Below are 18,213 nucleotides of genomic sequence, written 5' to 3' on the forward strand. Positions count from 1 at the left end.
TACTAAGCTTCACTGGGATATGAAAAAGGGATGGGGCAAGAGAGGCGGGTTAAGTGTGGCTTATGTAGGATAGATTGATTGCCAACATGCAGCAATAAGGGTAGATGTAGGCAAAGAATTGACTAGAAGGAACCCTGCCACCATCGCCCCTGCCAACTGGATGCTTGCTTTAAATCTTTTCTGGTAGAGGGGCAAAGAATCTTAGGCAGGTGCCACACCCAGTGTGGACCCCAATGTGGGGTTCAATCTCACAACCCTGAGATGATGACCTGAGCCAAAATCAAGAGTTGGACACTTAACCGACAGAGTCACCCAGGTGCCTCTCTATGCTTGCTTTAAAAATGCATTCTTCACTTAAAATTGCACATTTTGAAGACACAAGACAAATAATTATTCATACAATATATCCCACTTCATTACCAGCCACTCCTCAAACATCTTGACTTCATCCCACCCATCAACCCTTTTCAAAACTGAATTACACAAAGGATCAAACAGAAAACCCACAAGGCCATGGAGATCTGAGGCTCATACTGCTTTCAGGGACACTGAATGCTCTACTCAAATGGGACACCTGCATAAGATCAGGGTGATAGGGGGAAAGTCAACCACACAACAAAGGAAACCATATTTTATTAAACTGGAAAAACAAAAACATACTATCGGGGACAAAGATTAAAAAAAAAAAAAAGGAATGGTTGGAAGAGAGGCAAGTGTAAGTGGTCACAAGAAAGGGACATGACAGGTGGTCTGTGGTGTCTGTGTGGCTCAGAAATGTGCAGGTGCACACACGGTCCCCTCGATCCCCCTTGCACTTAGACCAAAAGCCAATACAATGCGATCTTCAGAGATATATCCAAGCTTCCTTTCTGATCCTGTCGTTGGTTTCACCTTCAGCCCTGGACAGTCACATAGAAGGGTCTTTGCTGGAGAAAATTTAGATTTTCCAACCATAGGCCTGCTCCACAATGCAGCAGTTTCAGCTCCTGGAGAAGTTCCCTCTTAGTTGCGCTCACCACAGAGTCAGGAGCCCTTGGTCAAAGCCCCAAATCTCAAAGAAAAATGTCAAACCTTCAGAACTAGTTATTTTATTAAATGATATTAATACACATTTCAAAAGGATTTCATTGTTATTGCCTCTAAAGCATGTACTTGTTTTCCACACTGAACACGTTGAGATTATCATCCAACATATCTAATTTTAATCTTAGCAGGCACCCCCGCCCATTCAAAAAAAGGGGTGGGGGAGGAAAAAAGGGGAAAAAGCAGTAATTTACAGCGGCTTCAAAATAATTAACAGCTGAAGCTTAATTCTGCATGAACTGGTAACTTCAGGATTGATAGTGAATATTCTGCAATTAGAAAGTTTAGCATATTCACATTATCTAGATAGGTTAGCTGTACCATAGAGATAACAAATATCGTATTCCTGGGATTGTAAAGGATAAAAGTCCTACTCTCTGATCATTTTACCTACCCTGGCATCAAACCAAATTGTATTTATGCTCATCTTTTGGGAGGGCAGGAGGGAGCAGGGAGAAGACTCACATCTAAGCTGACTGAAGAGTAAACTCTTATACAATATTTAAGGACTTGATTTCTGATACTGAGTTTTAAGTGGTACCAGTGTATTCATGACCCCCGCCCCCCATTCTCTGTCTGTGATTTTACAGTGAGCACCAAGGACCTTAGTAACAACTTTGCACATTGTTTCTTATAAACCATGTCCTTGCCAAGACACACTATATTATGCTTTCTTTAAAAAAATTTTTGTTTATTGTATTTTTAAACTCAGGTTGAAATACAAAAGTCAGAGCATGGGCACGGAGTTATAAATCACAGACACAGAAAGGATAAAACCCCTTTGTTTCATGTTATGAATACCAGAATTGTCTTTTTTGTTTCATTATATCACATATATACATTGTCATCTTCATTTACTGCTGTAGACAGACTCCCTTAACAGCTGACAGTCATACAAATCCTCAGTTCCATCCTGAAACAAACTCAATGAGGATTTTGTAGCTTAAAAAGCAAAACACCCTGCAAAAACAACAAAAACAAACAAACAAACAAACAAACCCAACCCTTAAAAGTCCATCTTTTAAACTGTACAATAAGGTCTTCCTTTCATGTGTTAGTCATCATGCTTTTGAGGACAATTACCCTGCCCCAACATTCAGGAAGCCACTTTCCTGACATCCCCCCATTTTCTGATAAAATCAAATGGTCAGAGAGCCTTTTCAAGTAAACACTACTTTCAGCTTAAACAAGAGCAGCAGAAAGAATTCACATACTTTTATTCTAGAGTGAAAAAATCCCACTTAATTTCTGAAAAAAAAGTTTCAGTTTTGAATCAATTAGAACTCTCCCTCCCCCAACTTTACTCTTGATCACTCTTTTCCCTAAACAAATGTCTCAGAACTCAAGGTAACTATATTGTTTCTTTGCTTTGCTACACTATATACCCCATCCCACACACAAGATCATGGTATCATGCATTTTTGTGAGGAGAGCTTCAGGGTAGAGAGGCTCGAGAGGGTCAAAGATAGAAGAGTTGACTTAAGATCAGAAACGCATCAGGAAGATGAAGGACTTGCAGCCTCCTAACCACAGAACACATGGCAAGCCCAAATAAATAATGTGGAATAAATTACACACAACCTCCCCAACTATGACGCACAACTGGTTTAAGCTGCTCTTTACCTGAAAAGCAAGTTTATTCTGACACAAAGGATTATCTTCTGTCACTAGGTTGTCCACTCTCCCCCATCTTTAATATTTCAGTAGAGGAATCCAAAACAATCCCCGTACTTGCTAGTTAGTTCTATGCTCACTTGAAAAAAAAGTATGAAACTTGCTAGGATTCCTTTTAAAAACAAAACAGAACAAAATCAAAACCCCACCACATACTGTTTTACTTATCCAGCTGGAGATCACCAGTGTGTATACCTTGGGGCAAGACACTAAAGAACACAAAATAATAGTAAAGCAATCTTTGCTTTTCAGTGTTCCTAAATATAAAGTTATAAACACTCAAAGCATACTGATTGTCTTTTTTCCCAGTACTAGTTGTAGAACTACAGAGAAGCCTTTCAGTTTGGGGAGAAGGAAAGCACACCCTTCTCGTGTAAAATGACTAAGGGCAGAAACATTATTTCCTATTGGGAGTGGAAGGTGAGGATAAGGCTTGAGCCTTGAAATGTGACAGGCTGCTAGCTGTAGAATGGGGTCAATTTGGATTTCTCAGCTCCCCCTTGTTCTCTGAAAAGATATGTATAGTGATACCCACTTGTCACTAAGACACACCTAAAGAGGTGTAAAGCACTGAAAGATACGACTGAACCCCCTCCGAAATACCAAGAACAGACATAAATACAAGTTGTAGGGCAAGGAGGAAAGAAGGATACAGCCCAATAGTTCCCTTTCCTCAGTAGTTAACCTTTGTTAAAAACCACCAACAAATATCACTTACGTTAGGGAGGTGCCATGGTAAAAACATCTACCTTTTACATTAAAAAAAATTGAGGGATAATATTTTAATTGCATCTTTTTATCAATTGTCACCTGTAATAATGACTTTCTTTCCGGCCAAAGCAGAAGTGAAAACTGAGGGAGAAAAAGTCAATCAAGAAAGAAAAGCAGGAAGCAAGAGTTGGTGCAAGACGTATCAAACTACCTCAAAAAGTCTCCCATTCTTGTTTATGAGGAGGGATGTGCAGGTCACATTGAACTACTGGTGGTTCCTTTCTCTCTTTAGTGGAGTTACACCTTATTTTAACCTGGAGATTATATCCAGTACCCTTTCATTCCAAGGATAAAGAGGAATAATTTTTACTAGGGTAGAATGAGATCTGTATCTCCTCCAAGTTAATGACGGATAGTCCTTTAGAAGAGGCTGATTTTCTTTAATTAAGATTTTAGGAGAAAGGTAAAGAACCCAACTTCAGTATGTCTTTAAAAACAAAACCAACTTGACGGGTCCGTGGTCTCCCACCTATCTTCGCTCGCAACATCTTTTGGGCTCGTCAGCAGTGCACAGAGCATTCAGGAAAGGGAGCCACGCTGGTCCCAGTAGTTAGTTAATGGGAGAGAGAGGGGATAGGAATCCTTCTATTGACTATGTGATAAGCCAAACCCAAAATAACATCCCAACATTGCACATGTTATTCTCTGTACTGATGGAAGTTTTATTTCAAATGTAATAATACTCTTCAATAAATGGGGTAAAATAAGATCTGTTTTTTCCTTCCCACCCTTCAAACCCCCAGCCAAGTGAAGTGGCTTTGGTTGTGTTTCTTTGCTCCCTCCTCTCCCTCCCACCCCCTGCCCCCTTAAAAATACAAGTAGCTTGGGGAAAGTCAGTTAAGTGCAGTGGGAAGGAGGACTGGATGGAATAGTGACATGTAAGCATGTATGACTTTTAAATTTGGAAGGGAGGCCCTTTGTCATTAAAAAAATTTAAATCAAAGGAAGGAAAACATAAAAAGAACAATAAACCGAACTCCTACTTCCAATGCTCTCTAGACTGTTCAAAATGCTTTTTCCCTTGGTTTCCATCAGTACCTGGGAGGGAAGAATGGGCGTTTTGGTGCAAAGAACGGAGGGCCCCTAGCAAAAGGCGGCCTGGGTCTCTTTAGACTGTGGAACGGGTCTCTGCTGAGAAAAGGTTCCCTAGGCCGAAAGTCTGGCCGGGGATTCCGCAAAATCATACCACTCCGGTTGATGGCGTCTCTGTGTGAGGGACCCAAGTGGGGGCCACTGCTGCTGTTGCTGCCTCCCCCACCTCCTCCTCCATGGGCTGGGCCCAGGTGCTCCAGAGAATGGGAGGGTAGGCTGAGGCTCTCTCGTACACGGCTAAGGCCAGGGCCGTTGAGGTCCCGTTGGGTGGGGCCCCCATGGTCCCTGGGTCCTGGGAGCACCCCAAAATGCTCAGCCAGGGTCCCTTGAAGGAGGGAACTATGGTCCTTAGGAAATACTGCCACAGCTCCTGCCACTCCGTGCTCTGCCAGTGGTGGGGCTGGGAAGGGTACAACCCCAGAGTGGTCAACAGGGGGTGGAGGAGGAGGTGGAGTGGAAAAGGGAACACCACTCCCACCACTGCTGCTATGCTCCCCAGGGGGTGGAGGAGGGGGTGGGGTGGGGAAAGGAACTCCACTGTGCTCTCCAGGAGGAGGGGGTGGGGCGGCGTGGGCCAGGGCCGCCTCCTTTGTGAAGGGGTTCGAAAGATCCACAGAGGGTAGATGAGTGGATGCATCTCGAGAGAAGATACCACCATGATCCTTAGGAGGGGCAGGTGGGGCAGATGACGGCCCCACTGGCTCTCTCTGGAAGGGTGCCCCATGTTCCAAGGGGGACGGGGGGAGATGATGCTCAAATGTTGAGTTGAAACTGTTGGAACGGAAGCTGCCGACACTTTCCTGAAATTGGGGTGCCCGTTCCTTGTATGGTGCCGCTTTAAAGCCAGTGAGGCCTCCGCTGCCCCCGCCCCCAAGGGATGCCAACTCAGAGGCACTTGAGGGGCCATTGTCAAAGGAGCTGCCTGAGGTGCTCAGATCAAACCAACCCACCCTTGAAGCCTCACGCCCATGTCCTCTATTTCCCTTCCCAGGAACTCGGACGGACTCTACGGTCTGTATTGGCTCCCCTGACATCCTCCTATTGGATGCATTATGATAACCCAAGGTTTCTATAGGGGCCCCCTTCTCTTCGGTGCTATCGGGCAAGTCTAAGCAGGAGGAGGAGACTCGGGTTTCTATGCGGTAGTGCTCTTCTTGTTGCTGCTGCTCAGTGGCTGTCAAGCTGGGCTGGGCGAGGTTTGAGAGACCGACAACACCATCACTTGAAGTACCCTTGTTGGGTGCCTGGCCAAAATGCTTATCGTCTGAGGGTTTTCGGGAGGCGTTTTTAAGCATATTCTTAAACTCAATCGTCGACGTGGTGGAAATGGTGGGGGCCAGAACTTTCTCCACGCCTGGTGTGGGTGGGTGGCCCGTGGGAGCGGCAAGGGTATTCTGCGGAGAGAAAAGGGAACGATGTGGGACTGGGTGAGGGGGGTCTGGGTACTGCTTCTGTGGCAAACCAAGATGCCCAGTGGTTGTAGACTGAGACAAGCTATTGTGGTTGGAGTCAGGGGTGAAAAATGAATCATTCTTACTCGGTGATGGTGACCGGTCAGACCCTGGTTCACTCCCTCTTATGCTGAAGGCACCAAATAGCCCAGGGGAAGAGGAGAGACGGTCACAATTCTCACTAGAGTCCAGGAGGGCCCTTACAGATGGAGGGAAGGCAGACTTTACCCCAAATTCTTGGGCCCTGTGGCTATAATTGGAGAGGATTGGCTGGTATTCGGTGGTATCAGAAAGCTTGCTTGACTTCAGGATAGACTTGGCTGGCTTCTTCTCTAGGTTCATCATGGCAGAGGGTGGAGGCCCTGAGTACTCAAAATCTCGGTAATCCTCATCTTCCTGGAAAGAAGTATCTGGATAGAACTTTTCCTGTGAAGAGTCCATCAGGGAAGATGGTCTCTCCATTCCATCAGAAGGTTGCTTATAGGGTGATTCACTGCCCAGGCCAAAAGGTCGATATGTAGGTACAGAATTGGAGAGTTCCCGGGGGTAGCTTTCCTCTCTCCCAGGGGGTGGTGATCTTGTACTGCTGGGTGTTGAGGAACCAGGGCTAATGATCTTAGAAAGCAGGGACATAGTGTCTACACTGCTGGATGTGGGCTTGTCCATCATCTCATCCTGGGTGGGCGTCCCACTCCTTTCATCCCGCACAGGGGTTCCGTCAATGTTGTCGATTGACGTGCTAGTAGGGCCACGCTGGAAGTCTGAGGGGTGGCTTTCTGCTGGGGCACTGGACCCCAAGCTGCTCAAGATTGGGATGTTTAAGTTTAAGCCACTGAAACCAGGATTACCTTTTAAGAAGTTGTGGATCTTCATTTCCAGGCTTGGAGAGGTGGACTCGGACTCCAGCTTTGGCTTGGGGATCTCTGAAGATTGGCACATGGCAACTTCAGTAGGTGGGGCGGCGGGGTTAGTAGTGTGGGTTCCTGTAAACCCAATAGAGTTGGATGGTAGCTTAAAAGTAGTGCTTGGGAGCCCTGGGCTTTGCCCAATTGAGGCCTTGCTGGCTGATGTTGAAGAGACTTCAGAAGTTGATGAATTAGGAGAATAGCTGAAGCTTTTGGGAATAAAGGATTGGGTATTGGAGGGCAGATTTCTTCCTTTTATGCTAGAGACTGTGGTGTTGGCAGGGGAAGCTGAAGTGCTCTGGGATGCGGCTTCACTGGCTGGGACTGGGTTCCCAGTAACACTCTGAAGTAAAGATGACAGGCCTGTAGAAACAGAGATTAGAGGAATTAAAAAGAACGACTGCCTACCTTACAATAAAAACAATGTCGCTAATCGGATATTCTCATTCATTCCAGTGGGAACAAGATAGACATTATAATATGAGGCCAAAGAGAATCCAGACCAAACAAGCAATGGCTAAATGTCATAGAAAATATTGGACCTAGTTCTCAATATAAAGAAAGCAAATTACTGAAATGTTTCTACTGCAGTTATCAAACAAGTCCAACATAGCACAATAAAAGGCAACAGGAAAGGGGAGATTTTGGTGTCAGAATCATTCACAGTTTAAACAAGACAAAGCAGGAGAAAAAAGGAGGCAAAATTATCCTTAAAATAACACTTTAAGCCAGTATTTCTTAACATTGGATTTGTGGTACTATTTCTCTAAATGCAAACAGACTTTCTGTCCAACTCTTCCTTTCTAGCCTCCACAACTGTTTCTAATAAGTTAATATACGGTGTTATTCTCAAGAGAGAGACAGTATATGCACATTGTTCAAATTTATTTCAATAGGGTCACTTTTTTCCAAGCATCTCTTGCTAGACTTTGGGGAAACAATGCTTTTAGATATCATTTTTGGTTGTAAAATGTAGCAGTAGTAAACATACAAACACACATACACATACCACAAAGAATTACAAAGCTGGACCACCTTATAGCTTGGAAAATTCAAGAATTACTCATAGACCCAGGCTGACATTGATGAGATTCAAACCTACTCACTGACAGACAAAATCTCAGAAGCTCTGAGAAAGAATTCTTTGGGGCAAAGGCTGAAGTCCACCAAAGCAAACCTCTCCTGTAGAAATTTTTTTAGAAAAATACTTGACAAAGAGATAAATAGAGTCCTATAAGTTCGATGATATTTTGGAGAATTTACCCAATTTGTAGTTATAAACGAAAACTTTTTGTGCATACTTCACCCAAGTTTATAGCTTTTAGTCACACACGAAAACTGTTCTTTCATGATAGGGTGAAAGAAAACAGTATTTCAGAGGATACTTTAATTAAATGTTTCTTCAAAATTTCAATTTTAATCCAGTATTTACTAAGAGACTTAAACTCTGAAGAATTCTGAGATCACTCCATCCTTAGAACATTTTTTTAAAAAGATTGATTTATTTATTTTAGAGAGTAAGTCAGGGAGAGGGAGACAGAAACTTAAGCAGGCTGTGCACTGAGCGTGGAGGCTGGCGTGGGGCTTGATCTCACAATCCTGAGATCATGACCTTGAGACCACCAACCTTGCAGATACAAAGAGGAGGATGCTTAACAGACTACACCATCCAGACACCCCCCATCCTTGGAACATTTTTAACTGCCAACAGTTTCTATATAGTAAAGTGCATGATTTTTGTTATCCAATATTCACTAACATCTGAATAATACATATCGTTTATTTCAATTATCCTCCTGAAAAATAAGTTCCATGTTTCATTTCCAAAAAGTTCTCTGGCTCTTTAACTTACCCCACTAACAGTCTGATTTAACTCTTAGTAGCCACTGTTCATACATACAAAAATCCTCAAGCACTAGAATGTGATATATGACATCATATGCATTTTAAAAGATATTTCAGCATATCTTTTAGATACTGTGGGATGAAATGACACTACTCAGATTTCTGGTAACTGGTGAGATGGTCTCCTACTACTAAGCCGCTAAATATTACTTTTCTTCAATCTTAACAGGCTATCCTCTATGGCCCTTCTGCCCACTGAAGTTGTTCTTTTGTGTTGAAAACTTGTCAATAATAGTTGTGGTGACACAATCAGAGACTCTAATAAGACAATCCTTTTATAGTCTTTTAAAAATCAAGAATTCTACTCTCCAAAGGAAATGAAAGGTGATGAACTACTCCACAAAGGTTGTTTTCTTTCTGGGTTCTCCAGAAAAGCATTCTGTCAGAGCACACTTAGCTCTGCTCAAATTTTGCCTGATAAGAAAGTCTACAAGACATGGTACAATAATCAACTGAAAGAAAAAGCTGTAATTATTATTATACCCATCTATATAAGAGGCTAATAAAAACAAGTGATTCAACATTTTTACTAGAACTGCAGGATGGTGACAGAAGAGGGCCTAGAAGGTAGAAAGCATAACCATGCTGATCCCTCAAACTAATTATCTCTAAAATCCTTACTATTAGATATGCTGTAGTAGATCATTAATCCTTTATTGCTGGTGCCAATATATGTTAACTGTGGGTTACTTTTTTTTTTTTTTTAAGATTTTATTTATTTGAGAGTCAGTGAGAGAAAGCATGAAAGGGGGGGGGAAGGTCAGAGGGAGCAGACCCCCCATGGAGCAGGGAGCCCGATTCGGGACTCGATCCCGGGACCCTGGGATCATGACCTGAGCTGAAGGCAGTCGCTTAACCAACTGAGCCACCCAGGTGCCCTGTAGGTTACTATTTAATAGCATTTAAGTCTGTGTAACAAAAATCTACTATATCTTATTGAAAGGCAAAGTTCACTATAATCTAGTCCTTGGCTGATCCACTTACAGAAAAGTTTAGGAAATAAAATTAATAGAAATCTGTTCTGGTCTCTATTCATATAAAGCAGGGTTTCTCAACCTTAGCACTACCAGCATTTAGGGCTGATTAGTCTCTGTCATGGGGGCTGTGGTCTGCATTGCAGGATGTGTAACAGCATCTCTGGCCTCTGCCCACTAGATGCAGTGACACTCCCACCCCCACCCCAGTTCTGACAAACAAAAACGTGCTCAGACATTGGCAAATGTCCCCTGGAGGCTGCTGGGTGAGAACCGCAGTTAAATTGCTGTATTGAAGATACTGCTCTAGTATTTGTAATTCATTGCATAATTATACTTAGGTGCCAAATAAAGATTGTGCTGGTATATGGAGGGTCTGAGAAGAGAGAACAGGTGAGCTTTATGAAAAAATGTTAGAAGCAGACAGTTTTAGACACAGAATAGGTAACTAGCAGAGCCGAACAGAGAGGTTCAAATAAGGTAGAGATTATAGGTAGGCAAACCCAAAAAAGATGTGCTATACGTATATATAGAGTCCTCTCTAATACATTAGGACATAAAAACAAAAACTCATAAGATTTTTTTAAAAGATTTTATTTAATATTTTTGAGAGAGAGAGAGAGAGATGGAGACAGAGCGTGCATGAGCAGGGGGAGTGGAAGGCGGAAGCAGAGGGAAAGGGAGCAACAGACTCCCTGCTGAGCAGAGAGCCTGATGCGGGGCTCCATCCCAGAACCCTGGGATCATGCCCTGAGCTGAAGGCAGACACTTAACTGACTAAGCCACCCAGGTGCCCTCAGATTTTTTTTTTAAGGATTTATTTATTTGAGAAAGAAAGAGAGAAGGAGATAAGGAGAAGGCAGAGAGTGTCTTAAATAGACACTGCATTAACTGCAGAGTTTGATTCAGGGCTTGATCTCACAGCCCCAGGATCACAACCTGAGCCAAAACCAAGAGTCAGACACTTAACAGACTGCACTCCCCAGGTGCCCCGTCTTGTAAGATTTTCGACAGTAGATTGACCTTTCTCACTATCTTTAGCTTCGGTTAACACTAAAAATGTAAACCTCAATATATACTATAAAAGCTGGAATGCAGGCCCTGAGGGTTGGGGGGGTCATGGTGTAGATGGAAGAACACAGGACTCCAGTTAAAAAAAAACAACTGGCTTTTAGTTTCAGTTCATCACTGAACAGATAAATGTGCGACCTTAAGCAGATCACATCACCTCACTCTATGAATGGCAGCTTATAGATGATACATATAAAGAAGATACTAAATAACTGTTCTATACATTCCATGGCTTTGAATTCTTCAGAAATGGAATCCAAGATCAGGCCAGAGGCAAACACTCACAATTCAAGTCCCTCTGGCATATGTTGGTTTACCTTGCAGTGCTGGGGCTGACTGTGTCTGGGTTTTGGAAAGAGCAGACAGAATGCTCTCTGGGGTGATCTCCACCTTTGAGAGGATATTTGCCAGAGGATTGTGAGATGTTGTTGGGGCAGGTGCAGGTGTTTTCAGGCCACTGCCGAGGTTGCTGGGACTTGTAGGAGTTCCTGGAGAAGGTCTTGATGCAGGACTGACCCCTGGTGGCAGAAAGTATAACTCAAGAAAATGCAATTCAAAATAATCATTAAATTCATGATCTTTCCCACTCAATCAGGAATGCTTCTGTGACAGATCCACAAATAGGATATATCATGGCTTGTACAAAGGAAAAACTGAAAATTAGATTAAAATCTGCTCCTGTTGACTTGGAACACCCCTAAAGTAAATAAGTATTAAGTTTTTTTCATATGTATTTGTCAGTTTTAAAAGCAGTAGAAAGAGATTTTTGGGAACCTCTTTCTTGTTTTTCCCTGCCAAGTGGAACCTATACCTCAGAGTCCTGTAGGTGCTAAGTAAGTATTAATGGCTGATTATGATCAGAGCCACTACAACTGTGTAACCCGGCCACTGCATAACTCTATGTGATTAATACATTGTTTTTAAAAGGAGATTATATAAGCAACTTCCCTTACATCTTTAAATATATACATATTTTTAAATAGGCTCCACACTCAACATGGGGCTTGAACTCATGACCACAAAATCAAGAGCTGCACCCTCCAGGGACTGAGACAGCCAGGAGCCCCTACATCTTTATATTTTAAAACACCGGGTTAGTTTTTAATGTATAAGAAAAAAGTATATAAAAAGAAAATAATCTTTGAATGACCAAAAATATGAACAGCTATTTCACAAGGAAAACTAAATGATAAAGAAATGAAAAGGTTTTGGGCACCTGGGTGGCTCAGTGGGTTAAACTGCTGCCTTCGGCTCAGGTCATGATCTCAGGGTCCTGGGATCGAGTCCCGTGTCAGGCTCTCTGCTCGGCAGGGAGCCTGCTTCCTCCTCTCTCTCTCTGCCTGCCTCTCTGCCTACTTGTGATCTCTCTCTGTCAAATAAATAAATAAAATCTTTAAAAAAAAAAAAAAAAAAAAAAGAAATGAAAAGGTTTTAACCATATCTTAATTAAAGAGATGTAAACTAAAACAAGTAACTTTTTTGGGGGGGTGGGGAGAGAGTTGGGGGCAAGAGAGGCAGAGAGAGGTGCAGAGAATCTTAAACAGGCTTCACACCCAGCAGGGAGCCCAACATGGGGCCCTATCTTACAACCCGGAGATCCTGACCTGATCCAAATCAAGAGTCAGATGCTCAACTGAGTCAACCAGGTGCCTTTTTGTTTGTTTTTTTCAAGTAATCTCTACACCCAATATGGGGCTTGAACTCACAACCGTGAGATCAAGAGTTGCATGATGGGACGACTGGGTGGCTCAGTCAGTTAAGCATCTGCCTTCAGCTCAGGTCAAGATTCCAGGGTGCTGGGATTGAGTCCCACCTCCTTGCCCATAAGGGAGCGTGCTTCTCCCTCTGCAGGCCCCTCCAGCTGTTTGTGCTCTCTTTCTCTGACAAATAAATAAATGAAAGTCTTTAAAAAAAAAAAAAAAGAGCTGCATGTTTGGGACACCTGGCTGGCTGGGTCTGTGGAGCATATAACTCTTGATCTCAGGGTTGTGGGTTTGAGCCCCACACTGGGTATAGAGATTACACATTAAAAAAAGAGAAAGAGAGATGCATGCTCTACTGACAAGCAAGGCGAATGGGAGAGGGAGAAGGAGACTTCCTGCGGAGCAAGGAGCCCAATGTGGGGCTCAATCCCAGGATCCTGGAATCATGACCTGAACCAAAGGCAGGTGCTTAACAACTGACCGTCTCAGGTGACCCTTAAAAAAGGGCCTAAAAATGACTTTTTAAGGCTGAATTTGACAATGTATTAAAATAAGACAAAATAGTGTTGTACAGGTTGAGGAACAATGGGAACTTTCATGTGCTTGGTACATCAAGTAGTACATTTTGGTAATCATTTTAGTTTTAACATGAAAAGACTAAAAACCTACATATTTATTTTATTTGGTTTTATCTTTTTTTTTTTTTTAAAGATTTTATTTATTTATTTGACAGAAATTACAAGTAGACGGAGAGGCAGGCAGAGAGAGAGAGAGGGAAGCAGGCTCCCCACTGAGCAGAGAGCCCGATGCGGGACTCGATCCCAGGACCCTGAGATCATGACCCAAGCCGAAGGCAGCGGCTTAACCCACTGAGCCACCCAGGTGCCCCTGGTTTTATCTTTTAGAAAAATATATTTAAGTTTTTATAAAGAAATTAAATAATTGGGATTTTCTTCAAAACAATCAAGATTGGGTAAGACACAGCAGAAACAAGACTGGCCATGTGTTTCTACTGTTGAGGATGAGTGGTGAATACATGCAGATGCTCTACTTTTGTATATTTTCATTAAATTTCCATGAAGAGAAAAAAAAAAGCCCTATATACTCAATCATTTTGGAAGGGCTGTGCATCCAGTTTAGCATCAAAGTTGTTCATTGTTCTTTATAATAGTGAAAAACTGGAAATATACCAGATGCCTAGCAATAAAGGCTTAGATAAATCAATCCTTTATACATATAGCAAAGTATAAATATCCTTCAATTACTGAAAGAAAAATTATTATAAATATTTAATCTACCAAAACATTCTCTCAAACACACAAATACACACATATTAAGGTTAGACACAAGTGGTGTCCTTTGGGGTGGCAGGACTGGAGATACTTATTTTATTCTCTTATTTTCTAATTTTTCTATAATGACCATGTACTGTTTTTTTTGTTGTTGTTGTTGTTTTTGTTTTTTTGATTTAAAAGATTTACTTTTAGGGGCACTTGGGTGGCTCAGTCATTAAGTGTCTGCCTTTCGCTCAGGTCGTGATACCAGGGTTCTGGGATCGAGCCCCGAATCGGGCTCCCTCCTCAGTGGGGAACATGCTTCTCCCTCTTCCTCTGCCTGCTGCTCCCTCTGCCTGCTGCTGCCCCTGCTTGTGCTCTCTCTCTCTCTCTGTCAAATGAATAAATAAAATCTTAAGGAAAAAATTACTTTTAATTTAAGAAAAAAAAACAAAAAACAAAAAACCAGACTGATGGCTCAATTAGAAAGACGAAAATAAGCTTTTTATTCTCTTATAGGGCTTACTTACCAGTATTCTTCATGACTGATGTTAGGCTGCTAAGGATAGAACTGATCTTTGCCAGATCCACATTAGCCAGGTTTGGCAAAGCCAATGTTGGAGAAGGGGACAGAAGAGAAGTATTCACAGGCTTTGGAAGAGGTGGGGTTGCTGTTATGGTAACAGGCACTGGGGTACAGGAAGAGGCCTTTGAGGTACTTTCTGTTGGCTTTGTGGACATAGAAGTAGATACAGTTGACTTCTCCACAGGCTTTTCCTTCCTGTCCTCTACTGTTTAAAGAAAAGAGGTGATACTGCATTACTGCTTTCCACACTCTGCTTCCGGTATGAAACATGTCCTAATAGTTCCTGATCTGGGGGTATAAAGCACTAAGCTTTAGAGGAAAATCATTCACTTTATGATTTTTAAGCAAGTCGTACTCTTTATGTTCCTTCTGACCTTCAATGCCTGCTTAAAATAAATTTCCCAAATTCATTTTTTGTCTTTTCAAAGATTTCTTTGTATTTTTTTTAGTATTTGTGTATTAAATTTGTACATTTCTGGGATAATTTCATTATTTGGTACATATTTATGTTCTTTCAGTCATGATATTTATAGTTATGAATTATCCCTGTCTTTTCCTTTCCATTAACCTGAAAGCTTTCTAAGACATAGAAACTTTGTACATACTTTCCTGTATTTTTTCTTTGACTTCCTAAAATTGGCCTAACTGGTGGATACAACTGTAGACACTAACATGAAACTGCAATAAATGGGCTTTACAATATATTCCTTCTAATATTTTAAAGGCTATGTACTATATACTTCATATATGTATGAAGAATGCATTAAATTCAACAGAAGGCCAACTGCCTAAGAAGAATAATTCTAAAAGCCGGGGGTGTCACAGAAACAATGCATTGATCCAGGTTAAATTTGTGTATTTGTGTATGTACATGTGTATGTATGTATTTATATATGTATGTAATTTCTACACCCAATGTGGGACACAAACTCCCGACTCTGAGATCAAGAGCCACGTGTTCTACCCACTGAGCCAGCCAGGGGCTGCCAAGTTAATTTTGAAAGCATAGTTAACAAAGTGTGGCTTTGGAATCTTGAAAGTCAAGAGTGACAGATGTAAGGTACTCCAGTGTAAGTGCCCCTCCCTCTAGAACAGCACTGTTCAACAGAAATGCAACTTAAGCCACATGCATAAATTTAAATTTTCTAGTGGCCACATTCAAAAAAGTAGAAACGGATAAAATTATGTATTTTATCTCACTATTTCCCAAATATTTTTATTTCAATATGTTATAAATACAAAAATAACTGAGATATTTTTATGTTTTGTGGGTATTAAGTTTCTAGAATCCATTGTGTATTTTTTAAGTAGAGCACTTCTCAAGTTGGAAAAGCCGCATTTCAAATGCTCAATAGTCACATGTAGCTAGTGGCTACCTCGCTGAATGGACCAAATCTTAAGGGATGATTCTTAGCCCATATGGCTTACCAAATCCTGAACCAGGATAATAATACATTGCTGTTCTAATCTTATAAGGATTAAGCTATCTTTTAATACCAGCCTGTGATAGATTCATTGGTGGGAAAGCAAAATAGGTAAGGAATAAGTTGCCTATTAACCCCATAAAGACATACCAATGATTTTTGACCCATCATCTTCCACATCTGAGAGTTCCATGTCTTCTACATCACGATTATCTGTCACAGGCTCAGGTGTGGCAGATTTCTCACTCTCCATGGCTGGTGATTGGGATTCCTCACCTCCCATTCCCTGAAAAGGAGACTCAGAACCAGTTGGAGAAGGAGCATCCATGCTTGGGGAAGGGACTGGTGATTCTTCAGGATCAGGAAGGGTTGACTTCAATTGATCCAGCTTTTTCTTTAAATTGTTCACTCGATTAGCGAAGGTTTTATATGCCTAAAAGAGGAAAAGAAGAGTTATTCCTCTGAGAAAAGGAACAAGATGTTACCATTTTGACTTTGACAAGATTCCCTCATTATTATTAAATACATCCCTGGTACAAAACAACAACAATAAAAAAATCACCCATCAAGCCTGGAACAGTTTCCAATCTCTGCTTTTTATACTCCCTAAATGAATATTACCATCCATGCAGTTGCCTAAGTTATCTGTACTTAATCCTCTTTTGCTCTCTTCTACCAATCTAACTGACCCAATATTTACTGAGGGCTTAAATGTGCTGGTCAATCTTCTAGGTACTGGAGATATGACAATGACTAAGAAGACAGACAAAAACGAAATCCATAAATAAAGTTTAGCATATGAAGTCAAATAGTATGGATTTCTTTAAGAAATAAACTTGATTTTAGAACAGTTTTAGGTATAAAAAATTACTGTGAAGATTATACAGAGTTCCCAATTATCCCTTTTATTAACATCAAACATTAGTATGATACATTTGTCACAATTAATGGCAAATTTTGATAATTATTATTAACCGAAGTCCACATACTTAAGGCAGACTTCTTCAGTTTTTATCTAATGTCCTTTTTTTATTCCAGGATCCCATGTGGGAAAAACCACAGTACATTTATTTATTTATTTATTTAAAAAAAGATTTTATTTATCTATTTGATAGGCAGAGATCACAAGTAGGCAGAGAGGCAGGCAGAGAGAGAGAGGAAGGGAAGCAGGCTCCCTGCTGAGCAGAGAGCCTGATGTGGGGCTCGATCCCAGGACCCCGGGGTCATTACCCAAGCCAAAGGCAGAGGCTTTAACACACTGAGCCACCCAAGCACCCCAACCACAGTACATTTAACAGTCATGTCTTCTTAGGCCCCTCTTTATTTGTGAGGTGGTTAGATTTTCCTTGTTTTTCATGACTTTGATGGTACCAGTCAGGTATTTTATAGACTGTCCCTCAAATCTGAGATTTGCCTGATGTTTTTCTCATGATCAGACTGGGGTTAAAGGTGTTTGGGAGGAAGACCATGGATGTAAAGCACTATTATCATCATGTCACATCAAGGGTACACATAATCAATATGACATGCCATTGCTGATGCTAGCCTTCATCACTCAGCTTAAATCCTATTGATCTGATCTTAATGTTCATGCCTTAAAACGGTATGTTTTTTTTCTTTTGGTTAAGAGTCTTGGATCATTAGATTGCTAAATCATTTTGGGTGTTTGGGTGGTCAAACAAGAAACACTTTAAAAAAGGAATGGGACAGAAAAGAATATACTAGAGTTGAGCTTTTCCTTCTGGATATACCTGAGTAGCTTGCAGTAGAACAATGCTCCCACCAAGAACAACTAGGAAACCCAGATATATACACATACATACTTGAACACACACGCACTCATGCACACGTTTCAGTGTGGTAGGAGTGCTGAGGCAACCGAAACTTAAGAGGCAAGTCCTACACCAGGGGGAAACCATAAGGAAAGAAAGCTAAGCTGACATTCTGCAGTTGCCTTTTTTCTCAGGATTCTGCTGACTTGGGAGAGCCAAGTAAGAATTTGATAATTCAGGTAAAAGGACAAGGCAGAGGGCCACTACTACACAAAAAGCACAGCTTTTTAACAGTCTTGTTGGATTAGACATTCTGAATTAGAGATTCGAAAGGCCAAGATTCTGGTGAAATAGGCTCAACCACATGTTATTTTAGCTCTTCAAGATATTTCCTGAATTTTGAAGAAGAGGGAATTAAGAAGCCAAGCAGGAAGCTTCTGAAAAGAGTAGTTTAACACAGGCTTAGGTGTTAAGGAGACAAGGATTAGACTTCAAATCATTCAGGGGGAAGAGGGCCCTAGTGATCAC

General features: G+C 41.5%; 1 protein-coding gene across 10 annotated transcripts in view; it reads right to left on the reverse strand.

Moving 5' to 3' along the window:
- Positions 1–617: 617 nt before the first annotated feature.
- The window catches only part of RPRD2 (regulation of nuclear pre-mRNA domain containing 2), a 101,512-nt gene continuing 83,916 nt past the window's right edge, over positions 618–18,213 (reverse strand). For 2 of the 10 annotated variants that reach the window (XM_059138455.1, XM_059138454.1), the window contains 5 exons: positions 16,064–16,346; positions 14,434–14,694; positions 11,244–11,444; positions 6,920–7,339; positions 5,780–6,014 (listed from right to left, as the gene is read on the reverse strand). In XM_059138455.1, the coding sequence (XP_058994438.1) occupies positions 5,926–6,014; positions 6,920–7,339; positions 11,244–11,444; positions 14,434–14,694; positions 16,064–16,346 (1,254 nt within the window). In that variant the 3' untranslated portion in view covers positions 5,780–5,925. Of the gene's footprint in view, positions 7,340–11,243; positions 11,445–14,433; positions 14,695–16,063; positions 16,347–18,213 lie in introns of all 10 variants that reach the window. The other 8 variants (XM_059138452.1, XM_059138451.1, XM_059138448.1 and 5 more) reach the window with 5 other exon arrangements.

The sequence above is a fragment of the Mustela lutreola genome, chromosome 10 (assembly GCF_030435805.1).
Source record: "Mustela lutreola isolate mMusLut2 chromosome 10, mMusLut2.pri, whole genome shotgun sequence".
In the NCBI taxonomy this organism is placed as follows: Eukaryota; Metazoa; Chordata; class Mammalia; order Carnivora; family Mustelidae; genus Mustela; species Mustela lutreola.